At 33.7% G+C, this 18747-nt stretch overlaps 1 protein-coding gene across 2 annotated transcripts in view; it reads left to right on the plus strand.

Moving 5' to 3' along the window:
* SORBS1_1 (Sorbin and SH3 domain-containing protein 1) overlaps positions 1–18385 on the plus strand; it is a gene marked incomplete at its 5' end in the record, with an annotated part of 50059 nt that extends 31674 nt beyond the window's left edge. Inside the window, 6 exons of one of the 2 annotated variants that reach the window (XM_012943853.3) lie at positions 2979–3092; positions 8565–8672; positions 11768–12370; positions 14430–15125; positions 16420–16689; positions 18087–18385. In XM_012943853.3, the coding sequence (XP_012799307.2) occupies positions 2979–3092; positions 8565–8672; positions 11768–12370; positions 14430–15125; positions 16420–16689; positions 18087–18209 (1914 nt within the window). In that variant the 3' untranslated portion in view covers positions 18210–18385. The remainder of the gene's footprint in view (positions 1–2978; positions 3093–8564; positions 8673–11767; positions 12371–14429; positions 15126–16419; positions 16690–18086) is intronic. The other variant, XM_051215117.1, reaches the window with a different exon arrangement.
* Between the last annotated feature and the right edge of the window lie 362 nt (positions 18386–18747).

An 18747-nucleotide genomic window follows, 5' to 3' on the forward strand; every position in this document is an offset into this window, starting at 1 on the left:
TTTAAATAGATTCCTGAGCTTTATATAATTATCAGTTTAGGGTTGTGGAGATTACTAAGTTTTTGATTGAGATCATGAACCGATTGATATTAGATCACCATTGAGAACCTGGAAGCACTGGATGGCCGTTTTGTTCTATTGTGAGACTCCTTAGCATGGGGACTCAAGACTTTCGGTCTCGCGCACAAACGCTTAACGTTTAGACCACCGAGCCGGCATCTAACCTCAACCAATCCAGTGCTTCCAGGTTTTCAATGGTGGTCTAACATCAATCGGTTCATGATCTCAACCAAAAACTTTATATAATTATTTATGATTAGTTGTAAATATGCACTAAAATATTATGGTACTATTGAATTCAAATAAGTTTTCGAAATTCCAATTATAAAAGTATCAACGAACCTATTTTATAACAGAAAGTATGGTTTAAAACAAGAAACGGAGAATTGGAACCAAACAACGTTCAGCTGAATTATAAAACAATGTTCTTATATCTGATGGTAACCTAGAAGGTACTAAAATACTTATTCACTCATTTGGATATTATTCATTAAATTTGATAATTAGACGATTAAGAAAGAGGTTAACTATAAACTATGATATTGGTTTACTCATCATCTTTATGTAATCACAAATAAAATGGATCAAGTAAATAGTGAATTCTATAAGTCATACATTATTGTAATTAGGTAAGAGTAGTTTTTAGGTTAATTCATCTATCGATAACAGTTTGAGGTGGGATGACTTAAGTTCTAAATGAGTAATTGTAGTAAGCTTTATTTCTTTACATAAAAACTTATGATTATGGTAAGATCTATCCGCTATCGAAATGAAGCGATCTGAAATCGAAATCATAAATTATACAAGTTATAATTTCTGTAGACTAAATTTAGTAAAATAACATCATATGTAAGCATTAGTTGTTTGTCATTAAACATCATAGAGGAGTTAATCAGTACTCCCATAATAATGGGATCGTGGATGAGCACTACTGAAGAGTCCCACACTAGGAAGATATCGCCATCCAGTGCTTCTAAGTTTTTCATAGTGGTCTAACTTCAATTGACTCATGAATTCAACTATTAAAAAATATTTTAGATTGATTTTAAGAATCACCGAATGAACATACCGTGTTCATTTGATGATGTTAATAATTTTGAAACCAATTTACATAGAAGTAGAGCATTGGATAGTGAACGATTTATGATGATATTCTAAGTATTTTATACCTTATTTTATTTAGTGATAATATCAACATAATGGATTCGCAGGTTTGATAAAATTTTCACTGAAATTCTAGTCTCTGGTTTTCATATTATGGTTTTTAATCTTTGTCCAGAAAGAGATGAATAGCTTATTTATACATTTAACCGTTTGATTAAAAATCTACTCTTAGACATATTTAAGAATTTCAATGGTTAAGATCATGAGTCATTTGAAGCTAGACCACCATGGAAAACTTGGAGTCACTGGACGACCGTTTCGTTCTATTGTGGGACCCCTCAGCAGTGAGCATCCACGACCTCACCCCTTGCGAGATTCGAACCCGGGACCTATTGGTTTCGCGCGCGAGCACTTAACCACTAGACCATTGAGCCGGTATCCAACGGTGTTAATGTCTAACTTCAATTAATCAACGACATTGAGCGACACATCCATCATTGTCTTCAGTGAGTTACTATCCCACAACATATTTAAGAGTTTTATTAGCTTTAATTATTTCAATTCTATGTATGATTAAGTTTGATAATCATTATTGAGAATTATGTCTGTGTGATACTTTAAAAGTAGTGGTAACTTCTTTCTGAATCAAAGTAATGCATCACAAAATTGTCATAATCGGTATATAAAGGATAATATTTTGTTACATGACTCATTATTTAAATTATGGATTTAAGGATATAATATTCCTATTTAATAGTTAAATTCATGAATCGATTAAAGATAGACAACCATGAAAAACCTTGAGGCATTGGACGATTATTTCTTCTTAGTATGGAACTCCTCAGTAATGTGTATCTATGATCCCGATCGCAGGATTCGAACCTAGGACTTATCGATCACGCGAGTGAACGTTTAACTGTCCAGTGGTTCCATATTTTCTATGGTGGTCTAGCTTTAATCAACTCATGAATTCAACTATTAAACTAATATAATCTCCACAAAACTCCCTTGCTGACAGTATTCATATATAGATAATATCTTCACGAAGTGTGAATCGAGTTGGTTCTTTATTTTGACATGGTGAGGTCAAATGAATGACGCTACTCGGATCCTGTGTGCGCGTTTCGTGGACACAGAACACAGCGATGGCGCGAGATTCTAAAGTCCTAGCTAAGGGAGCTTATTGTCCTATTTGGCACAGTGTTCGGACGTTAAAAGCTCCTACGTGTAGTTTAGAGCGTGGTTTCAGGAGACCAGGAATAACGATCCGCGTACTCGAATCGTTTACCCTAGCGGTGCGAGGTGATAAAGGGAAGTGATGGTTAGGGACCCTGAATGACATGGCTCAAAATCGTTTGCAATGGCACAAGTGCATCCACTCTTTGTGTTCTCCAAAATTCTAATCTTTTGAATTCTTCATGTCCCTTTACTTGTTCTCTTTCCAAATTTATTTCACTGTATTATACTCCTTGAATAACATCTCCAAGCCCTAATGTTTCCGATTACTGCTTAAACTCTTACTACCTCTACTACTACGGAATTTGAGTCGACAACTGCATCTCTATGCTAATGTGGTATGGCAACTCGAACTGATGTACGTACATACGAAGTTTTACGTTGTTAATGACTGAGTGATAGATAATATCTATATCAATAAAATACACTAATATTCATTCTTTTGATACACTGAGTAATATGTATCTTAGTTAAATAAACATAAATGTATTTGTAACCCATAAATACACCTTCTTCACTTACATTTAGATAAACAGGCTTAATGTTATATGTATTTTTAAACTTAATTTTCTAAACAGAATTATATGCATCCTAATTATACATTATGCAGTCAAAAATTACCTACTTGTTATCTACCTAAACGACCATCTAAAATTCGAGTTGCCAGTTTAAAAGCTAAACATGAAGGAAGTGTAAGTGTTTTTTTTAAAAAAAGAGAAAATAAATAAACTTGTGGAAATATAAGTTCATCTAATGCACTTATGGTGATTTGTTACACAATATTAGTTACTATATGCGCACAATCTTATCCATATTCCCTTTAAAATTTCATTTTATAATCTAATCAGTTTGTTTGATTTTTTGGTGTAATGTTAAATATTTTACATACTGAATTCATTCATACCATAATTATCACATATACCTTTACATGAAATGACTAAATTAATTAAATCTCCCCAACATATATCTAAGCTCTTATTCTGATTAAAAATAATAATGAAGTAAACATATGTATATCTATGCAAAGATGGATAGTCAGATGGTGGTTGAAGGTAGTTGACAGGAAACCCTGCACCCGAGTTTCGTGCTACTTGGAACTCGTCAGCAAAGTGTGCCTGTAATCTTGAAGGAACTGGTGCTTACTGATGGATTCGATCCCGTGTCACTCAGCTTCAAAGTCCTTCTTAGTGCAAATCGAATCCTATTAACTAAATCGCAATGTGGTTACTTGTGTAATTGATTCGATATTGCGTGCACTATGTTGAGACATGATGGTGGTTGGAGGTAGTCAACAGGAAACTGTGGACATAGATTTCGTGCTGTTTGGCACTTGTCATTGGTAACGTCTCTGACTGTGAAGCTGGTTGACACGGGATCGAATCCCTCAGGGAGCACCAGTTCCCTTAAGATTACAGGTACACCTTGCTGACGAGTGCCAAGTAGCACGAAAGCCGGGTCCAGGGTTTCCTGTCGACTACCTCCAACCACCATCTAATCTCAATATATAGTGCGCACAGTGCCGAGTCACCTAGACTGGTGGCCACATTGCAACTTGGTCGATAGCATTCGATCTGCACTAAGAAGGACTTGACATACGTGACATTGATCACCACCCAGTGATCAATCAATTGTGAAAGATGGATACTGACTAGCAGTGGAATACAGAACGTGCGTTTCGTCCTATTTGGAGCTCGTCAGCTGGATGTACCTACATTTCAGAGTTGATGTTCACTCTGGGACTAGAAGCCAAAATCATTCGCTTCAAACGGCATCATGTTATCCACTTAGCTACTGCTCTAGTTAGTCTATCACTTAGCGAATCACACCATTGCACAAGTAAGTGTCTATCAAGACTCAGTAGCTAAGTGGATAACGCGGTGGCGTTTGAAGTGAATGGTACTGGGTTCGAGTTCCAGAGTGAACATCAACTCTGAAATGTAGGTAAATCCAACTGACGAGTGCCAAATAGAACGAAACGCGCGTTCCTGATTCCACTACTACCCACTACTCATCTTTGCTTAGAAAGCCTGTGAATTAAGTCAATATCGAGACAATCCGCCCAGGAAGTACACATGACAATAAAGACTAATCAGTTGCAGTCTCAAACCTCAATGGGAAGATTCAAGCAAACAATACCGAGTGAATTTATCTGTATATATATTGTTATCATTTAATAGAAAAAATGAATAAGGTTTAATTCAATTTTGTATTGGTTGTTTGAATCTTCCCATTGATGTTTAGGACTGCAGTTGATCAGTCCCTTATTGGCATATATGAATCCTGTCCAGATTATCTCGATATTGCCTTATATGACGAACGTTGTAAGCAGAAATGGATGGTGACTAGCAGTGAAATTCAGGACACGCATTTCATCATATGCCAGTGAGAGGCTGATCAATTAGAGTCCTAAACATCAATAAGAAAATTTGAACAACTAATACAAAAATGCATTAAATTTCACACGATTGTATAAGCTAACGGCTATCAAGATTCAGCAGCTAAGTGGATGATATGATGGCATCTAAAGAGAACAACACTGAGTCTGAGTCCCAGGGTGAACATCAACTCTGTGATGTCGGTACACTCATCTGACGAGTCCCGAATAAGACAAAACACGAATCCTGGATTTCATTGCTAATCACTATCCATCTCTATTTATGAACGACATTTAATAATGAGAATTTTATCATCATAACTTACATCCTTATTACTTATATTTAACACCAGAATTCAAGTTCATCAAAGTGTGTCCAAATATAATTTGTGATTTTATGCAGATAATTTGATGAAAAGATCTTTCAACTATTTTTATTTCATATAAACAATGAATTATTATACTCATCACTCTGGTGTACTTTACTGAGATTCATTGCTTTAAATCTATAATATGGTGAACTATATTAGTTTATTTTCACTCATCCTTATCTATATATGATTATACACATCTGATAAAATTTTTACTTCTCTTGGATACTGGATAGTACCCTACCCGGGCAGTATTCCAGCCCTCACACAAATCGAATGATCTATGTGGTACATATCTATTTGGTGCCGTTTTGGTGCCTCCTCCTTGAGTATTATCTACTCAATATTATGTGATAACATTCTAGTTTGTTTTATATTATGACAAATAACTTAAAAGAATATTTTTTGTTTCTTTTCATCCATCATTATTGTGAAGTTACATTTTAATTTTATTCTGTATTGCGAATCTTTTGCAAGTGAACATTATTATAATAATTTCAGTGGTTATGATCATGAGTCAGTTGAAGCTAGACCACCATGGAAAACCTAGAGGCACTGAATGGCCGATTAGTTCTATTGTGATCTGACTCATGGTCTTAACCATTAAAATTACTATAATATTCACAAAACCCGTCTGATAGTATTATAATAATTAAGAGAAATTGTACTTTTTCAATAGATTACCTACCATAGACCTTCAAGAGTAACCAATGCCGTTCTACTAGTTTCCATTCAATTATATCATCATTATTCATTTTGTAAAATATATATATATATATATATATATATATATATATATATATATATATATATATGATGAATGAATTTCAGTGCAATCGTCTCTTATTTACCCAATTATCATAAGATCAAGACTAGGTACCAATCACTATGATGATCCCAATTTGAATTTATAACAGCGTTAATATCAATAGATATGATTCATTTGAAATGAATCAAAGCAAGAATTCTTTTGAAACACATAACTCAGGAGTTTGGAAAGACTATGGGGAATGAATAAACGCCTACATATGTTATTGTGAATTCACAACTTGAAAGGTACTACTACTAATACTGAACATACTGAACGTAAACGTCGTCTCTCCGAGTCATTCATTTCTCATTAGCGAAATATTATGGAAGATAGTATTTTTTTAAAACACATATTGTACTATACTTGGGATAGAAACATACTTTATATCCATTCCGAAAAACGATGATTGTCGTTGAGCATAGCAAACATAGACTATGTACATTTATAATGGAGGAGGATTTTTAAAATAATCAGTCCCTTTGATAAATATGAATAATTTTGATAGTATAGATCATGAGTCAGTTGAAGCTAGACCAACATGAAAAACCTGGAAGCACTAGACGACCATTTTGTTCTATTGTGGGACTCCTCAGCAGTGCGCATCCACTGGGAATCCAATGGTGTTCATGTCTAACTTCAACTAATCCACGAATGAATAACATAATAAGACGATTATTCGTCGCTGCATTTGTACTGACTATATGCTCCATTGTCAAGCTTTACTGTGATTATTTAATTTAGGTAATCAAGATTCTATGTAATTCATGGTTTCCGAATGAAATCTTCCAAATGTTACTGAATTTACTCTTTGTATTTTAAACCGAAAGATTTAGATAATTATTATTAAGTAAGTATTATGCACCAAAGATATGCCTTCACCTGTTCGTAGATATTTCATTCGTTAGCGTTTCATCAAATATTCACTTCACTATGAACTAAATAATATCATTATGGGAAACTGAAGATCCAGATCGGTAAAAAAATATTTTATCTTATAAATATGTAGACGTTAATGTTTGAAATGATTTACGAATTACTGACCTCTAACTTCAAACCTTAAGTGATTATGAGGACCATTTATTATGATAAATGCTTTTACACTCTATTTTGTAAGGTGCACTTTATTTTCACAACTTTATATATCTATATGTTTTAAATAACAGTGTTTTGAACCTATTCACTTTAGAATAAGTGGTCATAACTAACAAAAATTACTTCGTAGTCAATAAAGTGACTTTTTCGGTATCGTAACATTTTCATATATTCAGTTATATTGAGTTCGATTGTATAACTAATCCAACAAACAGTCACAAATAATCATATGTATTGTGAGTTTTCTACTAAACTGTGATTTATCGTTTAAACATGCTGTGAAATTTTATTTTTATGGTAGAAATTTTTATGACCACCAACTGATAACTTGAAATATTTACTATGTTCCAACTCTAACACGTGTTCTTATCAGTTTTAATTGTTCAATACCTAGATTTTTGGCGATATTTCAATTGACTACTTTAATTTAATTTAGTAGACAAAGAAAATCAAAAAAGGTTTTATCATTTCATCTTAAAAACTTGTAGCTTCATTCATTGTGTAATTAGAACAACAGAATGTCTTACTGTAAATTCTTAAATCCGTGCTAAAAATAAGTAGTTTACTGAGAAATTTACTAGAAATTGGAAAAGAATATTGATATATTTTTTATATTTAGCAACTTTGAAGACATCATGTATTCAATTAATTAACTGGTCAAAATTTTACAACTGTCTGTGTATTTAAATTCACTTGGTGTTGTTTTTCTTGTATCTTCCCATTGTTATTTAGGACTGCAATTGATCGGTCTCATGTTGGCATATGTGCATCCTGTGCGGACTTCCTCAATATAGCCTTAAGTCACAAGGTTTTCAAGCAAAGATGAATAGTGCCTAGCATTGGAATCCAGAACACGCGTCTCGTCCTATTTGGGACTCGTCAGTTGGATGTACCTGCATCCCAGAGTTGATGTTCACTTTGGAACTCGAACCCAGTACAATTCGCTTCGAACGCCATCGCGTTATCCACTTAGCTACTGAGTCTTGATAGCCACTTGCTTATGCAATGGTGTGAAGTTCAAATTCACTTGGTGTTGTTTTACTTGTATCTGTGTATTTTACTTTAAAAGAGTAAAAGTAAGCAGTTGTTTTAAATTACATCCAATTATACAAACATTACTAGTTATACTAAGATGGTAAACAGTGATAGATGGTAGCTAGCAGTGAAATCAAGGACATACCTTTCGTCCTATTTTGGGACTAGTCTACTGGATGAACCTGCATCCTGAGAGTTAAGGTTCACTTCAGTATTCCAATGTTAGCCATCATTCATTTCTGTTTATAATGCTTGTGACTTAAGGTAGTATCAAGACAATCCTCACAAGATGCATATATGCCAATAAGAGACTGATCAACTGCAGTTCTAAAAATCAGTTGGAAGTTTCAAACAACTAATACAGAAAATGAATGAACATGGTAAATGTTTTATTTATTAAATAGAAGTATTCATAAAAAGATATTTTTTCTACATATTTCTCTGTTTACCTTTTTTCTTCATTTTTTTTCGTTATCACTAGTCATCAAATTCAACAGATTCATTGAATTCACAAACCACAAGTTCTTTGTTAAATTATAAAAGCCCTACTAATAATCTAGCCAATACAGAATACAAAGTTTGCTCTACTGTAAGTTAACCTATTGATGTATAAAAAAGATTTTATATTCAGGCATCAAGAGTTATTTCATTGTTATTAAAGATATTTCGTAGAAATAGGTTTAGTATCAGAAGGGGTTTTGTGGAGATTGTCGTAATTTCAACAGTTGAGATCACGAGTCGATTGAATCGCGAGACTGATGGGTCCTGGGTTCAAATCCCGCAAGGCGGGGTCGTGGATGAGCGCTGCTGAGGAGTCCCACAATAGGACGAAACGGCCGTCCAGTGCTTCCAGGTTTTCCATGGTGGTCTAGCTTCAATTGACTCGTGATCTCAACTGCTGAAATAGGTTAAGGTTGATTAGATTTGGGACACTTTCTTGACTAATATAATGTACTCTGTAAGCCACTCTACATGTGTGGCTAATTTAACGACGTATTCATGAAGCCAAAATCGTATATATTTTACTTAAAAGATTGTTTTAGAAGGATGATAGAAAGCAAAGATCGAAACTTAATTTAGTTTAGTTTAGAGAAAGTTCTTTTCTATGAGGGTTTGATTAACATTAATCTAGAAAATACAAATGTCTTCCAACTTTATTCAGTTAACTTAAATTTTTAGTCTTTATCATTAGTGTAAATTGTCAGTCAGCTGCAACGTAAGACTAGGCACATATATGCATCGGTCCAAGTTGTCATACCGCATTAGAACAACAAGATGAACACCGGATTCATAGAAGTAGTTAATTCAGTAGTGGTAATATAAAAGAAAGATTGCATATAAGGACATAGTACAGGAAGAAAGATTTAGTACGTAGAAAGAAAGATATGAAGCGATTTTAGTCTCGTAGTTTGAGGGAAGACAGAGAGTGTAAACATCGACGCCATTGTGATCGATTCTGAGCCATGTCGCCAGGAGTCTTCAACCATTGGTCACGATAGTCACACGGATCCCAACCAAGTAGTCTGCATCTACCAACATGGGTAAGACCAGAAGTTAGTGACTTTGTGGACTGATGCCACGTTTTGGTTTGGCCGCCTCTAACTTTCTTCCAACCACCCCCAACACCCGTTAGCATTGCACGTCGTGGTAATCAGTGTAAGTTGTAGTTAACATTGGTTAAATATGCAGTTTACTCATTATTATTGTGATTTTCAGTGGACCATACTGGAAACAGAAATCCCTGTAGACTAATTTCAGTTTAGTTTCAAAACTCCCGTTTCCATCAATATTACTAGGTTAGGAATGTGCAGTCATAGATTTGTCAGCTTCACTAATGACATACGCTGTTTGAGTAGGACTCAAAACAAACGGCTATCATTTTGTTTCAATTACTAGGCTATGTGACGGAAACATACAAAGTGATACATTATCAAAAGCTATTCCAGGTAAAGTTAGGTTTGTGATAGAAGCCATTCAAGGTTCATTCATTAGGTTCATACTGTTAGTCTGAGACACAAGTTTTAACATTGTAAGCTATAGAAACATTATGGAGAAGTGTTTGAATATGTAGCATATTGTTGAGTTTGACTGAACTTCATACCTTTCCCTTTTATGCATTGAGGGTGATTTCACTCAAAATTTGTTGACTCACTTATAGTTGGTTAAACAAAGAGTATAGATGTGTTGCGTTGAATGTAGTTCCCAAAGTACTTCTTAGATATCGTACCTATCTCATCCCTAAGAATAGAGTGTTTTTGGTGCTGTCATTCTGCCTCTCGTTTCGTCCCATCTGCATGATTCGTTAAGAACTTTGACAGATACCTATTTCTACAAAAAAGATAATTTCGGATTCTTATTCACAAAATGCGCTATCAGACTAAAACCTTTAAGTTTGTGAATAAGGCGTTTAAATGACTCCACTTAAATTGTAATGGGATAGAGCTCCATAGGAGGAAGATTCAACCTCATTATTAGATTTACATACATCAGTAAGAATAACAGATTTTTATAAATACTGTTGGTGGTTTAACTTTCTTGTATCATGAACTATAGTGTAACGATTACTGTAATGATGATTGTTTATTGTTAAAATTATGAAAGATAATAAATTTTATGACGTAAAATCCCCGATTCAACAAACTATGTAAAGTGTTATACAGAGAAGTTAAATTTGAAGTTATTCTGCAGGAGTTCGAGCAGTTTGACGTCAAGCATTCTAAATAAGGTTGTAAATAAACTGACAATAAGTAGTTTTGTTCTTTCAAGCCATCACATTTTAATTATAGATTTATCTATAATTACTGATCAGTAGACGATACTTAATACCTACACCTGTTACTCCTCATGAAGGAGCATAGGCCGCTCACCAGCATTCTCCATCCAACCCTGCCCTAGGCAATCCTTTCCAGTTCTTTCTAATTGCTATTCATTCTTTTCATATCTACTACCATTTCTCGACGAAGTGTGTTCTTCGAGCTTCCTCTTTCACGTTTCCCTTCAGGATTCCGAGTTAGGGATTGCCTCGTGATGCAGTTTGGTGACTTCCTCAATATGTGTCCTATCCACTTCCAACATCTTTTCATAATTACCTCTTCAGCTGGAAGCTGGTTTGTTCTCTCCCACAGTAGGTTGTTGTTGATGGTATTCGGTCAACGGATGTTGAGTATCTTGCGTAGACAACCATTCATAAATACTTGCGCCCTCTTGATGATGGTTGTAGTAGTCCTGCAAGTTTCAGCCCTGTACAGTAGAACTGTCTTGACGTTCGTATTGGAGATTTTGACTTTGATATTGGTTGAAAGTTGTTTTGAGTCTCATATGTTTTTCAATGGTAGGAATGCGACCCTTGCTTTGCAAATCCTCACCTTTACGTCTGCATCTGATCCTCTTTGTTCATCGATGATGCTTCCCATGTATGTGAAGGAATCTTCATCTTCCAGAGTTTCACTATTAAGTGTGATTGGGTTAGCGTTCTCCATGTTGTATTTGAGGATCTTGGTTTTTCCTTTGTGTATGTTGAGGCCCACTGATGCAGAAGCCGCTTAGTAGACGATACCTAACCATTTAATCTTTAGTCTGTAGATAAAACTATGAAATTTTGTTGTTTTTTGTTAACAAATCACCTTGTACCCATATTTATAATATAGAATTATATTTAGTACAATATCTTTTGTAAATTTTCAGCCACTGAGTACAAGTTTACCAGTCAATAATCTATTGCCTAATCGTGTTCAAGTTTCTACAAAACCTTTCTCACATTCGATTGTTAAGCCACCAAATACATCACAAACCAAGTCACGACTTGCATCAAATCCAACGCCGCTACTGCCACCTCCACCACCACCAACATCAACTGATCAGCTACAGGAGCAACAACAAATACCTAAAACTTGTAATGCACCACCTGTGATTAATTCATTGAAACCAAGAAATCAAACTGCGATATCACAAATAGCTCAAATGTTGCAAGAAAAAGGTATTGTTTCTTATCGTAGTCGACAAATGCCATCTGGAGCAAAACATTTGTATCCAGGATCACATCCTTTGTTAATTTCATCAGCTCCTTCATCATCAGAGCGTTTAAAATCATTTACACAAATGAATAATATTCATGACAATAACAATAATAATACTAGAAATTGTACTGATAATAATAACCTTAATGTTAATACAAAAATTCAAGATGAGACAATCAATAACACAAACAATGAGAAAAGAAAAGAAGAGGAAGAAGGAGAACAAACTTTGGTTAAAACTACAAAGTATCACTCACCTTTATTGGTTGAAGTAAGCTAATTTTTTGATACACAAAATTTTATTTTATATTTACCTATTAGCTAGACAAAGTAAACTCCATGATGTATGCATAGATTATGTTTAAAGTTAATTTAGGTTATAAAATCTTTTGTCGGATATTTTTTTAAAGTATGTGGTCAGTATTTTTTTTCCGGTAAGCGCTTTTTTAGCGAGTTGTTTTTCTACGGGATTGGGTCGTTAACCCCATACCTCCCTCCTCCTTTATCCGGGTTTGATACCGGCAGCAGCTCCAGAGGGCTTCAGGCCTTCACATCTACATCAGATGTGAAGGCGCGGATCGGCAAAGCAAGAGCAGCATATCTACAACCGAAATACATCCGGATCTCAAAACAACTGTCAACCAACAGCAAGGCCAGAATTTTCAATACATATGTCAAAACAGTTCTACTGTATGGTGCGGAAACTTGAACAAATACGAAAGCCATCATCCAGAAGATACAAGTGTTTATTAACAGCTGTCTACACAAAATAATTTGGATCCGTTGGCCAGATACTATTAGCAACAACCTACTGTGGGAGAAAACAAACTAGATCCCAGCGGAGGAAGAAATCAGGAAGAAGCGCTGGAAGTGGATAGGATAGGCAGCCAACTGCATCATATGGCAAACATTCATTTGGAATCCTTAAACCCAAAGGAGGAGAGGAAAACCAAAGGGCACATTACATCGAGAACTGGAGACAGACATGAGAAAAATGAAAGAAAATTAGATAGAACTAGAAAGAAAGGCCCAGGACAGAGTGGGATGGAGAATGCTTGTCGGTGGCTTATGCTCCGAATGGGGGGGGGTAACAAGTGTAAGTAAGTAAGTATATAGTTAGAATGAAAGTGGAATGTAATAGTAAACTAGCGATGATGATTTAACGTACATAAGTGGTTCACTTTCAAACCATTTTTTGCATAAATACCCATTTATTTAACGATACAAATATAGTATTATGTTATAAATGCATACCAATATACTACCGAAACTCTTAACAAGACATTAGAAACTTTGACTTGTAACTTTGTAAACAATTTAGAATTGAATTTCGAGGTACGACATTTTCTAGACTACAGGTAAATGAATAAGAAAAAAATTGAGTGTTTCAATTAATCAGTTGTAAAACGATCAAAAACTGATAGAACTACAAATAATTGTCGTAATGAACAATGGTAAGCTGAATTTACAAATGAAGATTTTGAAGTGAACAAGAACACCAGTAGGGACAATCGAATGTATTTAACACAAAGTTACAGAACTTGTTAATAAAAGTAAATGCTTAATTTGCAAAATGTCTACCAATTGTCTCAAAATGACTCAGACTTCATTGTTCTTGCACTTTCATACAAATCGCATCCTGTTCCCATTATTTGCTGTTCGATCCTCTTGTCTCTCTGCTGCAAGACATTCTGTTCACGACTAACATCAAATAATAATTGTCAGTATAAGTAGCACACACCACAATTTGATTTATACACTTAGAATCTTCATTGTTATAACGATTGATTTTCTTCTTCTACATGTATGGGACGTTAATTTGCCTTAGATAAATATCTACACTAGATACCCTCTCAGTGTCTATCTTACAGGAATTCAACACAACTCAGATCAAGAACACGTGATTAGCCTGACTAGAACGTAGATATATTTCCACACCAAACATCGACAATAATTCAACACAATCTAATAACAATCAACAAACAATAATAATGAAGATAGGAGAATACATAACTCACCCAACTCCTGTCAAACTATCTGCAAGTCCAACAAAGCAAACAATCATTCATTATCGTTCTCGTCCACACATCATTATTCAATACTATTATTAATACCAATTCAAATACATTTTATATTATGTTACTTAGGTATGACAATTACCTACATATAATCCATAAAACTAACTATCATTTATCTCACCGTCAAAAACGTTGTCTTTGTAGATATTTATTCCCTGTTATTCTCGTAATTTAGACGTGAGGTCAATCATATAAATTACTTTCATTATTCTTAATTATCGTAATTTATTTCTTTTTGTTAATAACCAACAGACAGTACTGAGCAAACTGCTTCCAGAATTGAACCGATCTCCAAGTAGGTCTTCAGATTTAAATAATTCGAATAAAACATCAAATAATAAACATACATTGAATCCACGAGTGAATAATTCGAAGAGACTAGATACTGACAAAAATCATTCAACAGAAACTTCATATTCAACCGACAATAAAAATGATACTGTAATGAATACTACTAATAATAATATCAGTAATGCATCGAATTATTTAAAACATTTAAATGAATCAAATATGCATAATGGTATTGAAACCGATCATGGAGATCAATCAACAGATGTCAATTCAATAACAATAGTGGAAAATGCCAAATTATTTCGTAATAATAGCTCTGCTACAAGCAAAAATAATATTGATTATAATAGTCATTTAAGAAGAGCGTACACTGTAATAAAACCTCCAGAAAAGCTAATCACATCGAAAGCTTATATAAGTTTATCTTCTTCTGGGAAATCATCAAACAATAATCAAGTTTCAAAAACAATGACTGAAGAACCGACGACAAACATAAGATATGATCAACAATCTCCAAGATCTGAATCAAATTATCAGTATTCATTAATGGATTCTACTGGAGAAAGTAATCATAGTAAATTGATTACAACAAATGATTGGTTAATAGTTGAACATGAACAATTGGGCAATGAATCAACTGGTGAACTTCAATTAACTGTAAATTGTGTCAATCTTTTAATGTACATGCTTTCTTCTATTTTATGCAATTAAGGTTTATTATTGAAGAATTATCTTGACCATTCCTATTAAAAGTAGATACATCTTTGGTTTGGTCAACTTGCATATTGCATTAAGCATTATTAGATTTTATTTTAGTGAAAGTTATAGTTTAAGAAGACATTGAATGTTTTTAGAATACTCTAGCGTTTACTAGTTAAAGTGATTTGTGTTATTGCTCCTGAAAAGAATAAACCAAGACATTTACACACTTATGTTTACTAGCTAAGTGACCTTATATTCACTTGGTATTGTTTATTTGAATCTTTTCATCGATGCTTAGGATTGCATTTGATCACTCTTTTATTGGCATGTGTGCATACTGTGTGTGTTGTATCAATATTGCCTTAAGTCACAAGCATTATAAGCAAAGATGGATGGTGGCTAACAATGAAATCCAGGACGCCCGTTTCGTCCTATTTGGGACTCGTCAGCTGGATGTACCTTTTCATTGAGATCATGAACCGATTGATGTACCTTATTTATGAATAATCATATTCTCATTGTTTTAAGAATGTAAAATTACTTGCACAAATGCATTTAGAATTATTGTTACTTGAATTGTTAGTAAAAAATGTGTAATAATGGCATAACGAAGTATACAAGTGTTTGAACAGTTAAATTAGATCATGTAATGAAATAATATACCTAATGGCCATTGTAATTCAAATATATATGTATTAAAAATGAAATTTGGCAGGAGTTGGAAAAATCGGAATGGTTGAAACTAGTATAGTAATTTGTTAGATCTTCTCAAGCCAAGAAAGTAGAATAAAGATGTTACAATGTTACTTTTGAATACTAAGACTGAGATCCTTTTATCGATTAATGTATAAAATAGACGAAATAAAAGAGTGTATTAACGTCTGACAAAGAACCTTCATCTGAACAGCTAACCAGCAGATGTAAACATATGAGAATCCTTTTCAATTTCTCAGTAATCTACCAATAATAACATGATTACATTTCCTCTTCATAGCTGAAGATATCAGGTTCGATATGAGATCAAACGTACGTGTTGAATAAAGGTGCATACTCAAGCTTATCGTTTAATATGGGTCAAAACAAGATTATTTGATTTCTAAGTTATATATTTTAAAGCTTCATTACCAACCTCGTTTTATGTCTATCTTACCTTCGCATTGTTACTATGAATCAGTTTTGATTACACAAAAAGTTTCCATCGTATAAAATGATACACTATTATCTATTATCCTCATGTTTTTCTTTACAGGTTGGTGATATCCTTAAGTGTATTGATTCAAGTCCTCAAGTTTGTGACAGACGTAATGATTCTCATCTCCAGTATTCAATATCTTCATCATCATCAAGTAGAAAGTGGATAAAATGTGAAAACTGGTTTGGTGTTATCGGTTTAGTAAACATTTCCAGTGTTCGAGTTATTGATAACTCAAATGAACTGGCTTATTATTTGGAAGCTAGACCACGTGTCAAAGCTTTATATACATTTGATAAGGAAACTGATGAAGATTTAGCTTTATCGGTAATCAGAATTTGCATTTCGCTTATTCAGTTACTGACTTATAACTTTGTATACTATTTATTTGATAGGATGGTGATACCTAGTCGATCCTACAGATAAATTTATGTTGAAATAGTAGCTATTGACTGCTCGTGGGTTGAGCATTACTTTAAGTTGAAGCAAATTGAATGAGTTTGAATATGTGACTAATTGATTAGCCAATGAATAATTGTTCAGACATAGTACTAAAAAGTTGATAGACAAGGACGGTGAACGATTTCGAAGCTGCCATTTGTAAAGACTTCTAAAAGGATCGTAGATAACATCATTAGGAACTTTTCAGGGCGTTACTAATTTAGTTAAATAACACTATAGAAGTAATCATCTCACAAAACATTGATATAAATCAACTAGTTAATATGTGATTACTTTCATATGCACTACATAAAAGAAGAGCAGATTCGTTCTTTTGGATAACCTGTCGAGTAATTATCGTGTCAAAGACCGGTGGTGATTCATATAGTTTGATGCAAGAACAGCTGTTGTATGATGACAAATAAAAAAGTAGTATGTTGAATGCATTTCGTTCGAACCATTTGTAATTGGCATATAGGCGAATTTCACTTTTAAATATAAGGACTTATACCTAAGTTGATTCGAATCACTACCGTGGTTATTAGGAATTTGGGCTAGATTTCAAAATAAACCTTGTACATTTTTGAGTACGACGTATGTAATAACTGCTAAGTATTAGACTGGGAACGAAATGAGTAGATCACTATGTCTGATCATAACAAATGACACTATCCTACTTTAGGACAGTTCAGAAGGTTTCCAGTTTCAGATTAACAACCAATCATAGAAACTATGGTAACTTTTAGGGCTAAAGTAATGAGAAACGTCTGGACCATGATTATCGTGATTTATTATTTTATGGTAGTCAGTATGTATTTTTTATCAGCTATGAATTGATTTATAACTATATGTTCACTAGAACCTAATTTCCAGTTTAAATCTATCATTGATGAACGTCACTCTCGTTTAGAGTGAGTCAAATATCACCAGTAGAATTGAATGGCTGTTGTTCGGTTCAATAAACTAACCTGAATTTTAAATTTGAACCACTGATTCTTTTGGACACTCGAAGATTCTAAATTTACTCAATGTTATTTTGTGGACGAACTATGGAATGCCCTACAGAATCCAAAGCGTTTGTGTCCCAGCATGCGATTATTTATCAGTATCAACAGAATTATTATTTTAAGCTAATTTATCATGACCTATTGAATAGAAACGAAATGAGAAGTAAACTGATGAAATATTCTATAACTAATCATCTTAGTATTGACAAATTGAGATCATGTTAAGTTCCTTTTAATTAATATCACTTCACTATGCTTTTTAATTCTTTTTTTTAGCCTGGTGAAATAGTGTATTTATTTGAAGCCATTGATGAAAACTGGTATCGTGGTGAATCGGCTACTACTGGCGATCGTGGGATGTTTCCGGCCACATTTGTTGAGATTATCAAACCTCTGTAAAGATTCATAAGACTAACTATGATCTAAATTCCATGTAATTATACTTAATCTATTACTTTTAGAACATACTTTACAAATAAACATGATGTAAACACTACTAAAATCATATCATTTATATTTGCTTATGTAATTTAATTTGATATTCACTTCAATACAGACTGAGAATAAATGGAATCAATCTTTTTTGTTTATTATCCAAGTATAAGTGACTGAAACTTTTCTCTACTATCCAATAAATACGTAGCCCTAAATCATAGAAATCTTATTGGATAAAATGTAGGGCATTATTAATTTCATCCCATATGTTTAAGGGTCATAAAACACAAAAAGGATTGTAGAATATAGAATCTTTGTTCTTGCTCTTTTCAAAATGATAAAGGGAGCTATGTGTACGAAATTTCTCGGGAAAAGAGTCTCCCTGCACAATTATTCAGGTCACTGAATCACTTCGTAACGGTACACTGGAGAATCTCATGAGAAGTGACAAGAGTCAAGTTTTATGGAGAATGTCTCATGTCAGGCTGTTTCCCATGTCAAC

The sequence above is a fragment of the Schistosoma haematobium genome, chromosome 2 (genome assembly GCF_000699445.3).
Source record: "Schistosoma haematobium chromosome 2, whole genome shotgun sequence".
In the NCBI taxonomy this organism is placed as follows: Eukaryota; Metazoa; Platyhelminthes; class Trematoda; order Strigeidida; family Schistosomatidae; genus Schistosoma; species Schistosoma haematobium.